Source organism: Cygnus olor, chromosome 15 (assembly GCF_009769625.2).
Source record: "Cygnus olor isolate bCygOlo1 chromosome 15, bCygOlo1.pri.v2, whole genome shotgun sequence".
Classification (NCBI taxonomy): Eukaryota; Metazoa; Chordata; class Aves; order Anseriformes; family Anatidae; genus Cygnus; species Cygnus olor.
The window spans coordinates 17,290,567-17,305,190 of record NC_049183.1 but is presented as its reverse complement, the minus strand read 5'-3'; the positions used below and the strand labels follow the sequence as shown (position 1 = coordinate 17,305,190).

General features: G+C 49.3%; 1 protein-coding gene across 2 annotated transcripts; it reads right to left on the bottom strand.

Moving 5' to 3' along the window:
* Positions 1-112: 112 nt before the first annotated feature.
* GGA2 (golgi associated, gamma adaptin ear containing, ARF binding protein 2) lies at positions 113-14,549 on the bottom strand. 2 transcript variants are annotated; one of them, XM_040575178.1, is made up of 17 exons: positions 14,446-14,549; positions 14,027-14,111; positions 13,127-13,202; positions 12,541-12,639; positions 10,448-10,571; positions 9,452-9,555; positions 8,284-8,364; positions 7,213-7,350; positions 5,962-6,043; positions 4,962-5,081; positions 4,526-4,687; positions 4,205-4,275; positions 3,826-3,977; positions 2,851-3,020; positions 1,725-1,894; positions 1,181-1,291; positions 113-564 (listed from the first exon to the last, which is right to left on the bottom strand). In XM_040575178.1, the coding sequence occupies exons 1-17, from the start codon at positions 14,477-14,479 to the stop codon at positions 454-456; spliced, it is 1,890 nt and encodes a 629-aa protein (XP_040431112.1). In that variant the 5' UTR covers positions 14,480-14,549; the 3' UTR covers positions 113-453. The 2 variants fall into 2 exon arrangements, with proteins under 2 accessions (XP_040431112.1, XP_040431113.1); XM_040575179.1 differs by having other exon boundaries at positions 4,220-4,275.
* Positions 14,550-14,624: the final 75 nt, after the last annotated feature.

Here is a 14,624-nt window from a genome sequence, read left to right as displayed (position 1 = left end):
TCCCCCCCCGCCAGCCGCCGCCCCGGGCCCTCCCAGCCCCGTCCCGTGCCCGCACCCAGCCGCTCCCCTAACGAGGGGGGGGGGGTTCGGGATTCACGACCCCCACAAGGGCTGAGCGCTGGTACGTGTATTTTTTAAACCAGAAAAAGCACATAATGGGAAAGGCGGCCCGGAGAAGAGCAGAGAACGCGGTACAGAGGAAGCCTGCGGGCGCTCAGGGCCCTACGCAACGGGCAGCTGCAAAGCAGGGGCAGCGACAGAAAGGCCATGGCAGAAGCAGCCAGGTGCACTCCTGCCAGACACCTGCACAGAAACCAGAAGGAAGGAGACGACAGATCCTGAGGAAAGAAGCCGTTGCCCAGGCCAGGCGGGCACTCCTGGCACGTGGTCCCCCAGCTCCCGCCCTCGCCATCATCCCCAAGGCAACGTGGCAATGTCCGAGCCAGACGAAGTTCAGCTTTTGCCCCACAGCTCTGCTTCTGGGAAGCTGGTCACCTCTCCCACCTCGCTGAGGGGCTGCTCGCCTTGCGTGAATGTTAGCTTGTACCTTAGGCGGATGGGAACCTATGGGAGAAAAGAGCAGAGAGAGGGGAACGTCAGGGCTGCAGGCTCTTGGGTCTCCTTCCCTCATCCCTCACAGCCTTGCTGCAGTGAATCACCCTCTGAAAGGAGAGACTAACACTTCAGACCTGCAGAAGCTCTGCGTGGAACAAGACCTAGATCTTCATACCACATATAAGGAGCCCCCGGGAAGGAGACCCTTGCATGCCCTGCAAGGGCATGCTTGGAAATCCAGGCCGACCTTCTTGGAGACAGAGGACTCCCTTACACCCATCTTCTGTCCCATAGTTATTCATCAATGCAACAAAACTGCCACCCATCATTTGTGCCTTGGGTGGCCTCACATTCCATTAGTTGCAGACAGCTACACAATGTCCTCCAGGTGCCATCGCAGCAGGCAGACAAGCAGAACTGTGCAGGCCATTGCAGCAACTACCCGTTCAGTCCTTCAGATTACTGATCTGAAAAGCTGTGGCAGTGGAAAAAATGTCTTCCTAGCACAACCTTGTCTCTTCCCCCCGTCTCCCAACTAATAACATTGTTCCTGCCTTTCACGCTAACACTCCACCCATTACGGTCACGTTCGGAGTGACCTGCCAAGAGAATCACTGCCACGTACTTTGTGTGGATTGGCAAGCAGCAGGACCTGGGACACCACTGCTGGGGGAAGAAGAGGGCTGAAGGCTGGAAGCTCAGATCCGGATGCTGGTTGCAACTTTATTTTCATAGTCTGAAAGACAAAACAAAATGAATGAAGAGCTGGGAGTATTACCATGCCACAGAGCTAGTTTAAGATGTCAGACAGATTTTGTCATTTAATGAAATGCACGCCTATCCACAGCCTACCTCTAAAAGCAGATATTCTTAAACAGACAATTCTGTGCTGTGCATATGGACGGAATAGGTGCCTTACCAGGAGGCTAAAGCAGAGTATCTGGAGCCCCGTTTCTTTCTCTGAAGGCTAAGGAGCCACACTGAAACAGGCACCTGGGCCACAGGCACCTGGGCCACAGGCACCACCATACAACTGGTTTACAGTTCAGAGAAAACGAGCTGTGCAATTTCCAATATACAAGACAAATTCTAAGCACAAAATGTCAAACCTCCTTCTCAGGACATTTCTGAGTAGTCACACTCCCTTTTATTCATCATTGGCTCCTTACCTTTGGGACTGCAGCCTGGAACACTATGTCCTTAATTGGCTGAGCCGATGTGCTCAGCATGGAGAGAACCATCACCAGCACATCTGGTCTGCCAGGAGCTGGGTCTCTGGAGAAGTGGAGCATAGCCTTGAAACCGTTCCTGTCATACACTGTAAGGGGACAGATATCGCCTGCCGGAGACAAAAGCGAAATAAGAAACAAAGCATAGATTGCCCCTCCCTTCTGAGGGCAGAACAGTGAAGACAGGATAAGGAACAGCAAAAGGAGACACTCATACAAACTTGTACTTCCTCTAGCGAACTCACAGGCCAAGCAGCATACAGCGTTTGGCCATGACTTACATTTCACCTCCAGGACACAGAAAGGAATCTGAATGTCTGAATTAGGTACAGGACAACTAGTAGCTCAGTTGTTAACAGTCAGTTAGAGAGATCAGGTATGAATCCAAGTGGGAAGTTGGGAAAAGCAAAAATATAACTTCAACACATACAGAACTTAGCCCCTTATTGCTGGGGTAAATCCACACCTATCGCCATCCAGCCTTTCCAAAACCAGACAAATCCCGAGCTTGAGAGTGAAGTCAGAAGACAACCGAGTCAGTATGTCTTTGCACCTGTACTCTTCAAAAATAACAATGGCCAAGACTCTGCAGTCCTCCTCTAACAGGACATGCCCTATAATGAGACGCTGGGGTGCCACGTACCCTGCGTAACACTCACTCCATGAAGTGCTTTCAGACAGTGTTAAATCAAAAAGTGCAGGTGGGAAGAACAGCTCTGCCTTAGGAAGTGGGATAACTCCCATGCACAGATATCTCGTAAGCCTCTGGAAAAGAACTGCTTGAAGTTTGATTAAAGATGCTAGGGCCAAAAAGTTTAGAAGCACACGAAGATTAGCCAGGACAGGAAACTCCTGACTACTGACGAGGGAGGACAAGGACATTTCCACGGAATAACTCCTAGAACTTGCTCAAATTCTCAGATACACTAAGTCCTTCATAGAATACTCTATTTTTCTCCAGCTGACCCTCACAACATGAAGATATTTTGGCTTTCTTGTTCCCGTGCAAAAATCACAATAAGAGCTCTATTAAGCAGAGCCAGGGCACAGAAATTATTGCACTTACTCGGTGTAATTGAAATTAAAGGGACAAAAAGGTTTGCTAGAGAAACATCATTGGAAGCTGGATGCAGAGAGGCAGCAGGCTTCTGCTCGTAGCCTAGGCTGGAGAATGAAGGATCTGCCATTGAGCTATTTGGAAGATCTGGAAAGGACAATTTCATTGGTGACAAATCCCTGGAAAGAAAAGCATGTAGAAAGCTTTTATTAACTGGGAAGACTACATGGTATATACCATTTTCTGCTGTGTCCATTTTTGCGTTCCCAATCCCGCATCCATCCCTTTTATGTATAAATAACGTACAAGTTTACTCTCTCTGAGTTCTAAAAAAGCTTGAAAATTGCCTCTATTTTATATAGAAGAAGCTGCTGCTTCAGTGTTCATTAAGGCAGACTTTGGTTTCTGTTACTGTCATGAAACTTTGTTCCAGGGCTCTGGAGGCCTGTGCAGGCTCTCTGGGGCTTTAGTCAGTGAGATTAAAGTAAGTTGTAGCTCAAAGACAATGCAGACGGCTAGGAATCTCCAGTAAAATTGCTTGGCCTATGTTATGACAGGCTGGATAAGCTCATCATAATGGTCACCTACTCTGAAGATCTATGGAGATTAATTTGGTTCATAAACTGTTAGGTTTCTAATGAATGCCAGGAAACAATCTTCTCAGAGCCTGAAAAAAGCTGGGGAAAGTATTTTCTGAGTCACAGATTATTAAAGGAGACCTGTCTGTAAGGTTTTTGTTCCTTTAGCTCAAGAATACCTTGTTATTAAGCCATAGGATTCGTTCTACCACATTTCTGACCCTTTGAAAGTCATAGTGTGGAATTAGAATAAACAGGTGCACGACTGCTGCTTAAGAGCTGATGCGTGGATGGGTAGCTTGCCATCATTAATCAGATGTAGTTAAAAGGTTTTCCCAATCCTCACTGCTGTAAAACAATACTTCTCATCTCCAAAGTCAGACTGGACTGCACCGGGCTTGCTTACAAGGATAATGTCTTGGTCCTGGGAGGTGGAGAGAACTGATCAGCCAGGCCCTGAAATTCATTCTTCAATGAAGACCTGTCTTCCCAGCTCTCCTTCAGTTCCAGTGTTTCAATAGCACTTACAATTTCACTATATCCATTGTGTACACCAGTCTGAAAAAAAGGTACTTCTGGTTTATAATACTATTTAAGGTATAAATATATGTGAGTAATCTTGTTGCAAACTGCAATTTATAAAGTCATTACAGAGCAGGAAGATTCCAATTTCCATTCAGAACAGAGGGACTAAAAAAAAAAAAAAAAAAAACGCTGCCAGAGAAAGCTAGGAGATCACAAATGCTATCTGAGTTTTGTCCTTTGTATTTTACGGACTAAAGTCCCTGAGGATCACTAACCTCTGCCACTCCAAAGTCAGGTGGTGGTTTCTGTAAAACAGGAGAGTTGCTGAGTCCTAAGAAAGATGCCAAAAGCACGGATCAATTACAGGAAGCAATTGTTTTCCATACGTTCTTCCTTTGTTGTCTAACAGCAGTTTGACTACAGTTTAACACCATTAAAGAAACTACAGTCCTGAAAACTCTCCCTAGCTAAAAGGGTCTACGTTCTGTTAGGACCAACACTAAAGTCAAAGTTCTTCTACATTTGTTAAGTACCATGAACTCTAGTAACAAGGATAACAGTACTGAACTGTGCATACAAACCTATTAACTCCTCCTCCAGCAGATAACTGGAGGTGGTGCTGCTGTGTCGGGAGGCAGTGGTTATGTCTGAAAATTGGTCTGTAGGAGACTGGCAGGTCGCCTCCAGTTCAGAGAAGTCAATCAACGTATAGCTCTTCATCCGTCTTGGGGCTGGCCGACATGCTTTGGAAAAAGCAGAAAGAGTTAAAGAGAAGCCTCCTAAAAGGAACAGTGTACGCCTGGCTACAAGCAAATACTAAAGGACTCAGGTGAAGAACTCCAGGAACATCTTCGGTCAACCAAATGTAAAAGAAAATGATCACTACATAGTAGTTTTCCCGTGTTACAGGATTTTCTCCACATCTGGTCTCCAAGAAGCGCTTCCCCTTCCAAGCTCCATTCATACACGAAAAGCAGGAAGCACAGCTGTCACGGAACACTGCAGGATCCTCTTTACCTGGTGCATCAGAGAAGCCGGTGACTGAACCTCCTCCACCATCATCTTCATGGTTGGCTACAACCTGCCTGCACCGTCCCAGCGCCTGTGTGAGCTTGTCGTTGGCCTGCAGTATCTCGGCTGGGAAACAAAGAGAAGCAGGGGAAGACTTGCACTCAACACGATGAGCTATTGCCTTCAGATCCTTTTCTTCTGCACAGCTCTCCACCCAGCGTCCCCATTTTGCACGTTTTTCATTCTGTTTTCTGAAGCACAGCATTTTGCACACACATTCATTGATTTTGGTCTTCTCTGTAATTTATCGAGACCACTGATCTCCAAAGTACTTTACAGTCCCTGCATCTCTTATGCACTTTGTCATCATCTGCAAGCGTTATGGGTGTACGTGAGTCTACTATACAACACTCTACAGCAGAACAACCCTGGCACTCCTGGGTCTGAATAAAATTTTCAAGGCACATATTAGCTCTTTGCTGTTTAAGTTGTCTGCATTTTCAGCAAGGCATCATTTCAGTCATGTTTTCAAGACAAATAGATAAGACTATGAAATGCAATACTCTGGGAAGGGCTAAATTTCACAACCGTGGAATTAAAAGATTCTGCTCATATAACCCTCCTCTTTCTATTATCTACAAAATTCAAAAAGCATTCTCCCCTTTGATATAGATAGGGAAAACTACCATCTCTCTAGAGAAAAGCCCTCAAAAGCTTTCAATTCTCAGAACAGTAGGACTCCACAAATTCTGAAAACCACCTTTGATGGAAGAAACTGGATTCATCATTTAACTTTGGGCTCCAAGTGAAAAGTAACAGATTCCTTGCAGAGAGATAAGAGAATTCTTATGCCACTTCTCATGGACACGGTTTAAAAGTCCATGTAAAAAAACTTGGCTCACAAGTACCTAAACATTTCTCCTCTGAGGAAAGGAATACATCACTTATGAAAGCAAGTTAGATGAATTTAAATGCAATGAGTTCCAAAGACAGTGTTGGCTCTTACCTAGAGCATCATCGTCATCAACTGTCTCACTGGCAAGGCGAAAGAGCAGCGGCCTGAGCTTCTCACAGCGTTGAAACAGGTTCTACGAAAGGAAATGTTTCATGTCATTGCTTGGGAGATCCTGTGCACTCTCAACACTTCTCTCCATCCAACCATCTGTAAGCAATGCTACCCCTAGAACAGCAAGATGCATATCCTGCCAAAGGTCCAGACAAAGGATATCAATGCTGCATGTTGCTGCACTCTTAAAATTCACAGCGACCTGGAAGTACAGCCACTGGAACAAGTGGTCTTACTAGCATCTCCTCCTCAGTCACATCTCATCTATGCATACAGGTGTAAGGTAAGGCAGTGTTAAAACTTCCAATTTAAAATAAAAAAGCATCCATGGATGTAAGAGGAGTGAGAGGGAAGTATTATGACCATCAGTTGCAAATACCAGACAGTGCAAAGACCTTTATGGCTCTCTTTTCAGTGTTTTAGGAAGTGGGAAGGCACAGTGAAAGCCATTTTTTTTTTCCAGTCTGAAAGTAGTCTCTGCCACCTCCTTATAGCCACAGTCCTCCCAAAAGAAGCTAACTCCAAACACTGCTGTCACACGGGGCCACAGGAGAAGTTCTTACCTACAAAAGTTCAGTTGTCTGTAGTTTTGTTTTGCCTTTTATTTTTTTTCTTTTTAATTTGAGAATACGGTAGGCATCTTAGTGGAGTTTCAGTTATTTGGAGACCATAAAGCTATTCTGACAGCCCTATTAGTAACAACAAATGTTTCCTTAATTCACTAATACTTAAGAAGGATTATGTGAATAATTTATAAAGCAGACTAGTGAACTCTAGGCAGAAAAAGGGGAATCACAGAAACCATAGAAGCTGAAGAAACCAAAAGTTTTAAGCTGCCCTGATCAGACCTGTTCACACCCACCTAACCATGGCTGGACTAAAGGGAATTCCCATGTGTTACTCCACTGTTAGAGGAAGAACCATTTCCCCATAAGATACCACAAGAAGAGCAGATAAATCTGAACAGAAACTCAAAGCGGCACATCAAAAGCCAGTTCCATTCCAATTTCTATTACTCAGACAAGAGGGACATTGCTCATCAGGTATGCTGGAAGCTATTCCTGCTGTGGTAACGTGCTTTCCCTTGCAAAAACTGAGTGCAGCTTGCTGCCCTTTAAAACCTGTTGTCCTGAGCCCTCCCAGGCATAGCCAGCCAAAAGAACCTCTTATGCAGTAAAAAGAAACGTCTACCTGGAGTGTCTCATGGTCAGATTTGGATAATTCTTGTCTCTTGTAATTTTCCAGCAATTCATCCATTCGTTTAACATTCTCGGAAACCTCACCGATTGTATTCACTCTTTTGGACACCTTGGCTGACTTTTCTTGTTCCTTTGATGAAAAATAAAACAAAAATAGATGATGATTTAACTAATAAACACAGTGCACATGCTTTTGTCTGGGTCACTCCGGATAACTCTTGTTGCGGGACTGCTTCCTATTAACACATTACTGAAGGTACACGGCAGCACAAAGCCGCGTGCGTAACAACTCCATGAAGAGCTCCAGCACTGGTGCTGTGCCACTCCTACATGCCCAGAGACGAGGCAGAACACCTCCTGCCCTCCTCAGGACAGGCTGGCCAGGGTGTGCTGGTGTACAAGGGATTCATTTCAGCACAGGCACAAGACAGCCTTCAAAATTTGTTAGGAGTTGGTGGCTTCTGCCATACAGAAGAAAACACTCTCAAATTGACTGCAAAGATTTTTTTAAGTCAGGCCGAATCTCCCCTTTGTGCAGAGAAGCGGGGTGCCCTTTCAGATGGAAAATGAAAACCGGACACACACACACACAATGCCTGCAGGAAAGAGACAGTTCTGTACAGATGTAGCCTTTCTCTACCTGGGAACCGAGTTTATTTTTGGAAACCTCCTATCACTAATGCAGAACTACTGCTGGGATGCCACTAAAGAGAGAGCATCCTGCCACACATGCTCCTGGGAATAAATATTCCCTCTTCCTAGCAATTGGCGTACGTTAGGGAAACGAAATAAGACATCTTGCACTGTAACTTCAGAATAACAAATACTGAAAACTCATCTCTCCTCTGGAGTAGCGTAAACGGTTCACCTGAAGCTGAACTCTGGGCCAGGCTCCCATTACCACCTGTTGGTACTGCCTTTAACGCCAGTACGGCGGCAGACATTATGGAGGTCATATACAGAGGGCCCACTGTCAAAAACTGAATTGTCGAGTCCCTTCTCATCCTCTCCTGCCGCAAACAGCTTCTGACCAGAGGAACTGCCAGCTCTCGCGAATACCTACCTCTTTAATCATGCTCTTGATCAGACGGTTGGCAGCCTGCAAGTCTTCAGAGTGGCTGCTCTTCAAAAGCCTTGCTAACAGCTGTTGAGTGGAGACCATTGGACAGCAGTCAGTAACATGCTCTAGGCACTGTGCTACAGGTACACCTCACAACAGAGCAGATATTCATAGACACCCACTGGCACAATTGTCTCTATAACCCTGGAAATACGTGGGGTTATGTCTTGTAATCTGGCAGAGGAACAGCAGTCAAAAGTGCACAAGCAAAGCTGGTAATTACAGGTCAGGCTGAGAAAAAACAGAGCTGGCTCTGACACGTTCCGTCTTTGTGGCAGGGCTCCTTCACCCCCCGCTTTTCTCCATGTCTAAGAGCAGAGTAACAACAGCCCTCGGGTTCCCCAGCACTTGCTCACACTGATTATTAGTTTGTAACACTTCAAAGGCCTACCATTGTAACATGGAACAGATCTGAAGTTCCACACTGAAAGTAGAAGCCGAGCAGTGGGAAACCGAGGAAGTGCTTGAACCATGGGGACTTCCAAGAGTGCCCTGAATACCGGCTCACGCTGCAGCATTGGTCCATCTCTGCCAGCCTGCCCTCCACCAACAAAGAAAATGCTTGTACTGGGCCGGGGCAGAAGCCCTCAACAGCCCCGTGGTTCAGGCACTCACTCAGGAAACAGGAGCTATAAGCTCAAGCCCCTGTAGCAAACATGGATTCATTTATGCAACAGAAAGCAGCTCAACATAGACAGATTAGAACAAGCGCTTTCCGGAACAGCCCAAAGGCTGATTATTTGTTACCAGGAGCATGGGAAAAAGGGAGAAAATGACCCAAGCCCTGGGCACGGCAAAGGAGCACTCTCGTTTACAGGGTGCTTGGGAATAGGCACTCCCTGGCTCTGCAGGGCCTGGAGAAGTCTTCCCTCAGGAAAGGTCAATAGGAACTGAGTTATTTCTGTAAAAACGTTTCACTTTTACCACGCAACATTTTCTGACAGTCTCAAAGAATTTTCACTCTCTACTTCTAGCCGTGGTACAGCAAGAAGTATCAGCAATATCCTGATGACATTCTGTGACACAGCAGGAGCCGCCAAAATAGGACCGAGCATGTTTTCTCAACACTGAAACTTAGAGGGGGAGTGGGGAGGAAAGCCTTAAGGTTTACCTTGGATTTCTCTTCATCTGTGTCAAAAATAGAATTCTGAGGTCTTGGAGAAGGAGGAGGTAAAATTTTGTCTTCTGGCAATTTGGGGTCTTCTTTTACAATCCCTGGAACAGGTAGCAATATTTGTTCAGCGATGCCTGAGCTGCTGAAACACCGATGCTCAACAGCACGCTGGATTTTGCGCCTAGCTCCTTCATCCATCCCCACGAGTTTGCAGAATGAGACGGAGAAGCAAGCAAGGAGTTGCCTTCGCACACACCTCAGACAGGAAGACTTCCCTCTCTCCCTTGAATTAAACAAAACAAAGGGCAGACGACTTCCCGGGTGGGAAATACAACACGGGTGTATCGGCGGGCGCGCAGCCCCTGCTCTGCTGCCACAGCACCACCAGCTGAGGCACCCTGGCTGCCAGACGCCTCCGCTCGCCGCAGGCAGGTCGCGGCCGCACGGAGCAGATGCTGCGCCACCCCTGGGCGGCCCTGCAGCCCCCAGCAGCCCCCTCCCTGTTCTACCCAGCCGGTGCCCAGCCTGCTCCTGAGCCCAGCAAGCCCGTGGCCCCCTGGGGAGCACCCGCAGCAGCTGGCCCTTCGGCACACAGCGGTGCCCTCTAAGTAAGGAACGGATCCAAACCCCGACTTCAGAGCTCTCTGAACCCATCACTTCATAATCCCAGGAGAGCATTCCAGGGCAAAGAGTACTCTGAATTTGTCCCATACCTCTTCCACACACAATAGGCGTGAGCACTGTGTGAACGGAGGCCACAAGGCTAGACTGATCTTTGACTCAACAAAGCTGTTCTTTGGTAAATCTCTTTAAACAGTCACGTGCACCCTTGAGTACCCCAACAGCCTTGTAAGTGTGGCCCTTGTCCCTTTTCCCTTACACACAACATTTTACAAAAAAGCTGAGTCACAAAAGCAGAGGGGACAGATACGTGTGATCTAAAGCCACGTGACTTCAAAAGTTGAAAAGGAAGCTGCAATAACAGAAGTAAACCTTGTTTCTTCAGCATCTGATAAGCATCCCGGATTTTAACTTCCTGAGGAAACCAGACCGTCCAACTGAATATTACTTCTGTGACTCTTGACTTGACTTTTTCTGAAGACCAGGTTCCATAGTACTTGGAAAAAGAAAAGAAAAAAGTAAAATAAGAAAAAGAGATCAAAACCACAGAGTTTGTGCCAAACAGGACATGCGGGTCTAGCCCCAAGTTGTTTGGGTGCAAAGATCGAGTAGCAAATGGATTCCTGTAATACATCCACAGTGCTGTCAACTGCATTCTGCAGTACATGGAATAGCGTGCATGGCTGTGGGTGTGAACAAAAGGACTATGTGTATAGGAATTACATAAATATTATATGACAAGCAAAATGAAACCATCTCAAAGCTTCTCTGAGCAGTTACTGAATCTGAAACCAAAAGTATTTTTTTTCTTTTTTGAATTTCAGCGAAAACAGTTCTGTGCTCAGCTTTAAATACTTTCCTTAACTGTTTGCAATACAAATAGACCTGGAGAAATGAAAACTGAACAAAACTAGAAAGGGAAGTTATCTTTTTTCAGCATTTGGATATTTTCTCTGATTTCTCTTATTATTGCCATGAGCACTCACTTTAAAGTGCTACAAAAACCATCAGGAAGAATGATGAAAACCACATACAAACTTCCGAAACACAAGGTGTTTTAAACTCATATAATAACTCTTTTGTCAAAACAGCAAACTCACTCTCCAAAGTAATATATTCTTTAAACTTTGTTGTTTCACTGAAATACCTTTACCAAACCCGTGACTGAGAGAAGAGTTTTTGTTGTTCTGTTAAACATTTCACTGAAATTGGTGAGACATCCCTGCCGTCGAACTGATGTAATGGAAAATGAAGCCTTTGCAAGTGGTAAACGTGTGCTGTAGCCACTAATAGAGGGAATCGATTACTGGGCTGCTGAGAAGGGTGTTTAAGAACGTCTCAGGCCTGCTATTTGATGCAAAGACCAATGTGTGAAGATCACGCAGTCTCTGATAAACCAGATCTCTACTTTTCATCATGAAAGCCACGGTCAGTGCACCGCAGTGCATTCCCTCTGAACTCTCCTCACTTGGCTTTTAAAACTGAAGTTCCCATTTCTGATCGTTGCTTCGCTTCTCAGGAGGCGGAGATTACACTCGGGAAGAGAAGTGCACCACAGCAGGGAGCAGCAATGAATATACTCCACGCCAGAGAAGCAGAGCAGCTGGAAGGGACTTTGTTTGCACGTTAGCTACGGAAGATCCCTTCCAACCTCACTCTCAGCTCTGCCCTCAACTGGCAGGCAGGCACAGATGGGGCTCGGAGCGCCCTGCCCAGCTTTCAGGACACTCCCAGCAGGACCCCAAAGGGGGCTGCACAAATGCACAACTACCACACGACGGTGGCGCAAGCACGGCAAAAGTGCTGCTGAAGCCCAGTCCCCCCTTGTCCTTTTTAGGCCGAACCTGCCTCATGAACAGGACCCAAACCCAGGGTAACCTTCGGCATGAGAAAGCAACAAGGACAGCAGGCTGAGCACAAGAGGTTGAGGACAGAACATAAGAAAACATGGGAGAGGCTCCTGGTATCTGTCCTCTGCCACTCCCCGACCAAAGCTCTCTAAGTCACTGAGATGCAAAAGGGCCACAGGCTGAGGCCCCCAGGAACAATTCCAAGCTCGCCCAAACTTTGTCACAGCAGAGCTAAGAGAAACCACAAGGAAAAAGCTTTTCATGGAAAGAGTCCTTGGCTTATGGAGAAGAGAGAAAATACCCGTGTTCAGTGAGACTGTACTAACGGTTGTGACGTACAAGACACAAAGCACCTCGCGCACACTCAACTTCGCAGAGAACGCAACAAGATGCTTTCTACATTTCCTTCGTACTCCATGTCCTTTTCCTGCTAACCCTAAGAAGGGTTAAAATTATTATATCTTTTACAGAAAAATTCACTTCTAATCCTTGTGCTTGAAAGCACAGAACAGAAACGCTGTTCTACTTCTGTGAGAGATTAATTTTAAGTTTTCATATCCATGGTGAAATAAACGTGTCCCATTTGCTATGTGCAGCGTAACCACAACCACCTACCTTTGGGGAAAGCACTTTAATCAGCTCATTCAGAAACCTGAATTTTGCTATTTCATTGTGAAATTTCTCACCGCAGTTATTCACACACGTCTCCAGCACCTGCAGAAAACAAACCAGTACCAAACAGAAACTGAACACAAAAGCCTTGGGGAATTTTTAAAAAACTTGCTGTTAAGATACAATATCCATGAGCTTTCTGGCGCTGCATGCACACACACACACAAGATACTAAGGAAGCATCAAAAGTTTCTTTTCTTCATCCAGCCTTCCTAAGCAGCACACTTACATCTGCTCTGTTCTCCCCATCACTAACTTCTGGACCCACTGACCCCACGGCAAGACCACAGCCGAAACAAGAGCTGCAGACCTCTTAAGTACCTCAGCAGAACGCTATGGGAAGGAGCAACAGAAATTACTCCCTCCACTATGCCCTGGGTTCTATATCCATTGTGCAATGTAAAAAAGCACACGTAAAAGAGAGACATCCAAGAGAAAAAGAAGACCGGACAGCTGCACTGTCTCTACCCCACAAACTGCATTTCCAGATAACTACTGCCTCTCCTTGCACGTGGGTGAAAGCACTTACTGTCAGAGCATGGAGAGCTTCCGTCTCTTGGGGCGATTGTATTTTATGTGCCAGCAGCCTCGGTGCAAGCGACGGGCTGGGGAGCAACAGAAGCAAGTCAGACAACGCACTGGTTCCCAAGAAAAGCAAATACTGCTAGTTCTGCCCTGCAGAGAGTAGCAGCCACCAGACGCATGACGTGCCACATCACTGACACCTCTCCCCGGCACAGGGCTGGCCCGGGGTCCCTACACGCACACGGGGTGCGACGGGCAGACGTCAGCAGCCCGTGGTGCCCCAACACACGGTACGACAGCCCCGCCGGAGGCTGTCCTCTCGGAAGCGAGCCCGTGGGACAGGCCGGGTGCTTTGCTGGGCAAGCACCTCAAGAACTCGTCCTTCGGTGCCAGGAGCTTCGGCTCCCAGCCCGGCCGGCTGCTGGTGCGTGCGCACACACTGCTGGGGGTGCCGGCCTCTGGGCGTAGGGGCGCCCGCTCTCAGGGAACAGGCGACCGCCGGGCTGTGACAGCTCATCTGCCTAACCGCTCCTGCTCCTCTCACAAACCGCAGGCCGGCAGCGGGAAGGCGGGGAGAGATCTCCCGGGTCTGCGAGGAGAGCCGGGGCGGGGGGCGGGGGGGACGCCCCCGCGAAGCCCCGCGGCAGGCAGCGCCCGGGCTCGCCGGGGCACGGAAGGCGGGAGCCGCCGCCTCCGGGAGCGCGGGGACGGGGAGCCCGGCCCCGCCGCCCAGCCTCCGGGCAGCGCCCCGCTGCGGCCCGCCGACCCGCTCCCGGTCGGGCCCCTTCGAGCGGCGGAGCCCCGGCAGCGCCCGGCCGGCCCCGGGCTCCCCCCGGCTGCGGTGCGCGCGTCCCGCTCCGCGCCCGGCACCCAGGCGAGCTGGGGCAGCCCCCGGCCGCCTTACCCGGCCGCGTCCGCCTCCACCTGCTCGCAGAACCGCTGGATGCTCTCCCACTTCTCCCCGGGGACGCTCGGGTCGGTGGCTTCATCTTGCGCGGGGAACACAACGGGGCTCAGCGCGCGGGGGCGGCCCCTGGGGGGCAGCGGGGGAGCCGCGCGGCGCCGCTGCCGGTGCCTGCCGCCGGGAGGACGGAGCGGCACGGAGCGGCCCGGCACGGCACGGCACGGCCAGGGCCGCCCGGCTGCCGCGACCCCCCCGCGGGCACCCGGCCCCGTCTCCCCCCCCCCCCCGTCCCCCCCCGTCCCCGTCCCGCCCCGCCGCCGCCCCCTCCCCGCCTCCCCCGGTGCCCCCGCTCGGGGCGAGGCCGCCCCGGCCCCGTTCCCGGCCCCGTGCCCCCGTCCCGGTGCCGGTGCCGCGCTCACTGAGCCACCGCTGCAGCCGCCCCGCGCCGTCCATGGGCCCCCAGCGCCCCGCCCCGGCGCAGGGCGGGCAGGAAGCGGCGCGGCCGGGCGCGGCCCCGCGGGGCGGCCCCGGGGGCAGCGCGGGGAGCCCCGGCCCAGCCCCAGCCCCCCGGGACGGCTCGGGAGAACCCCCCCGGTCC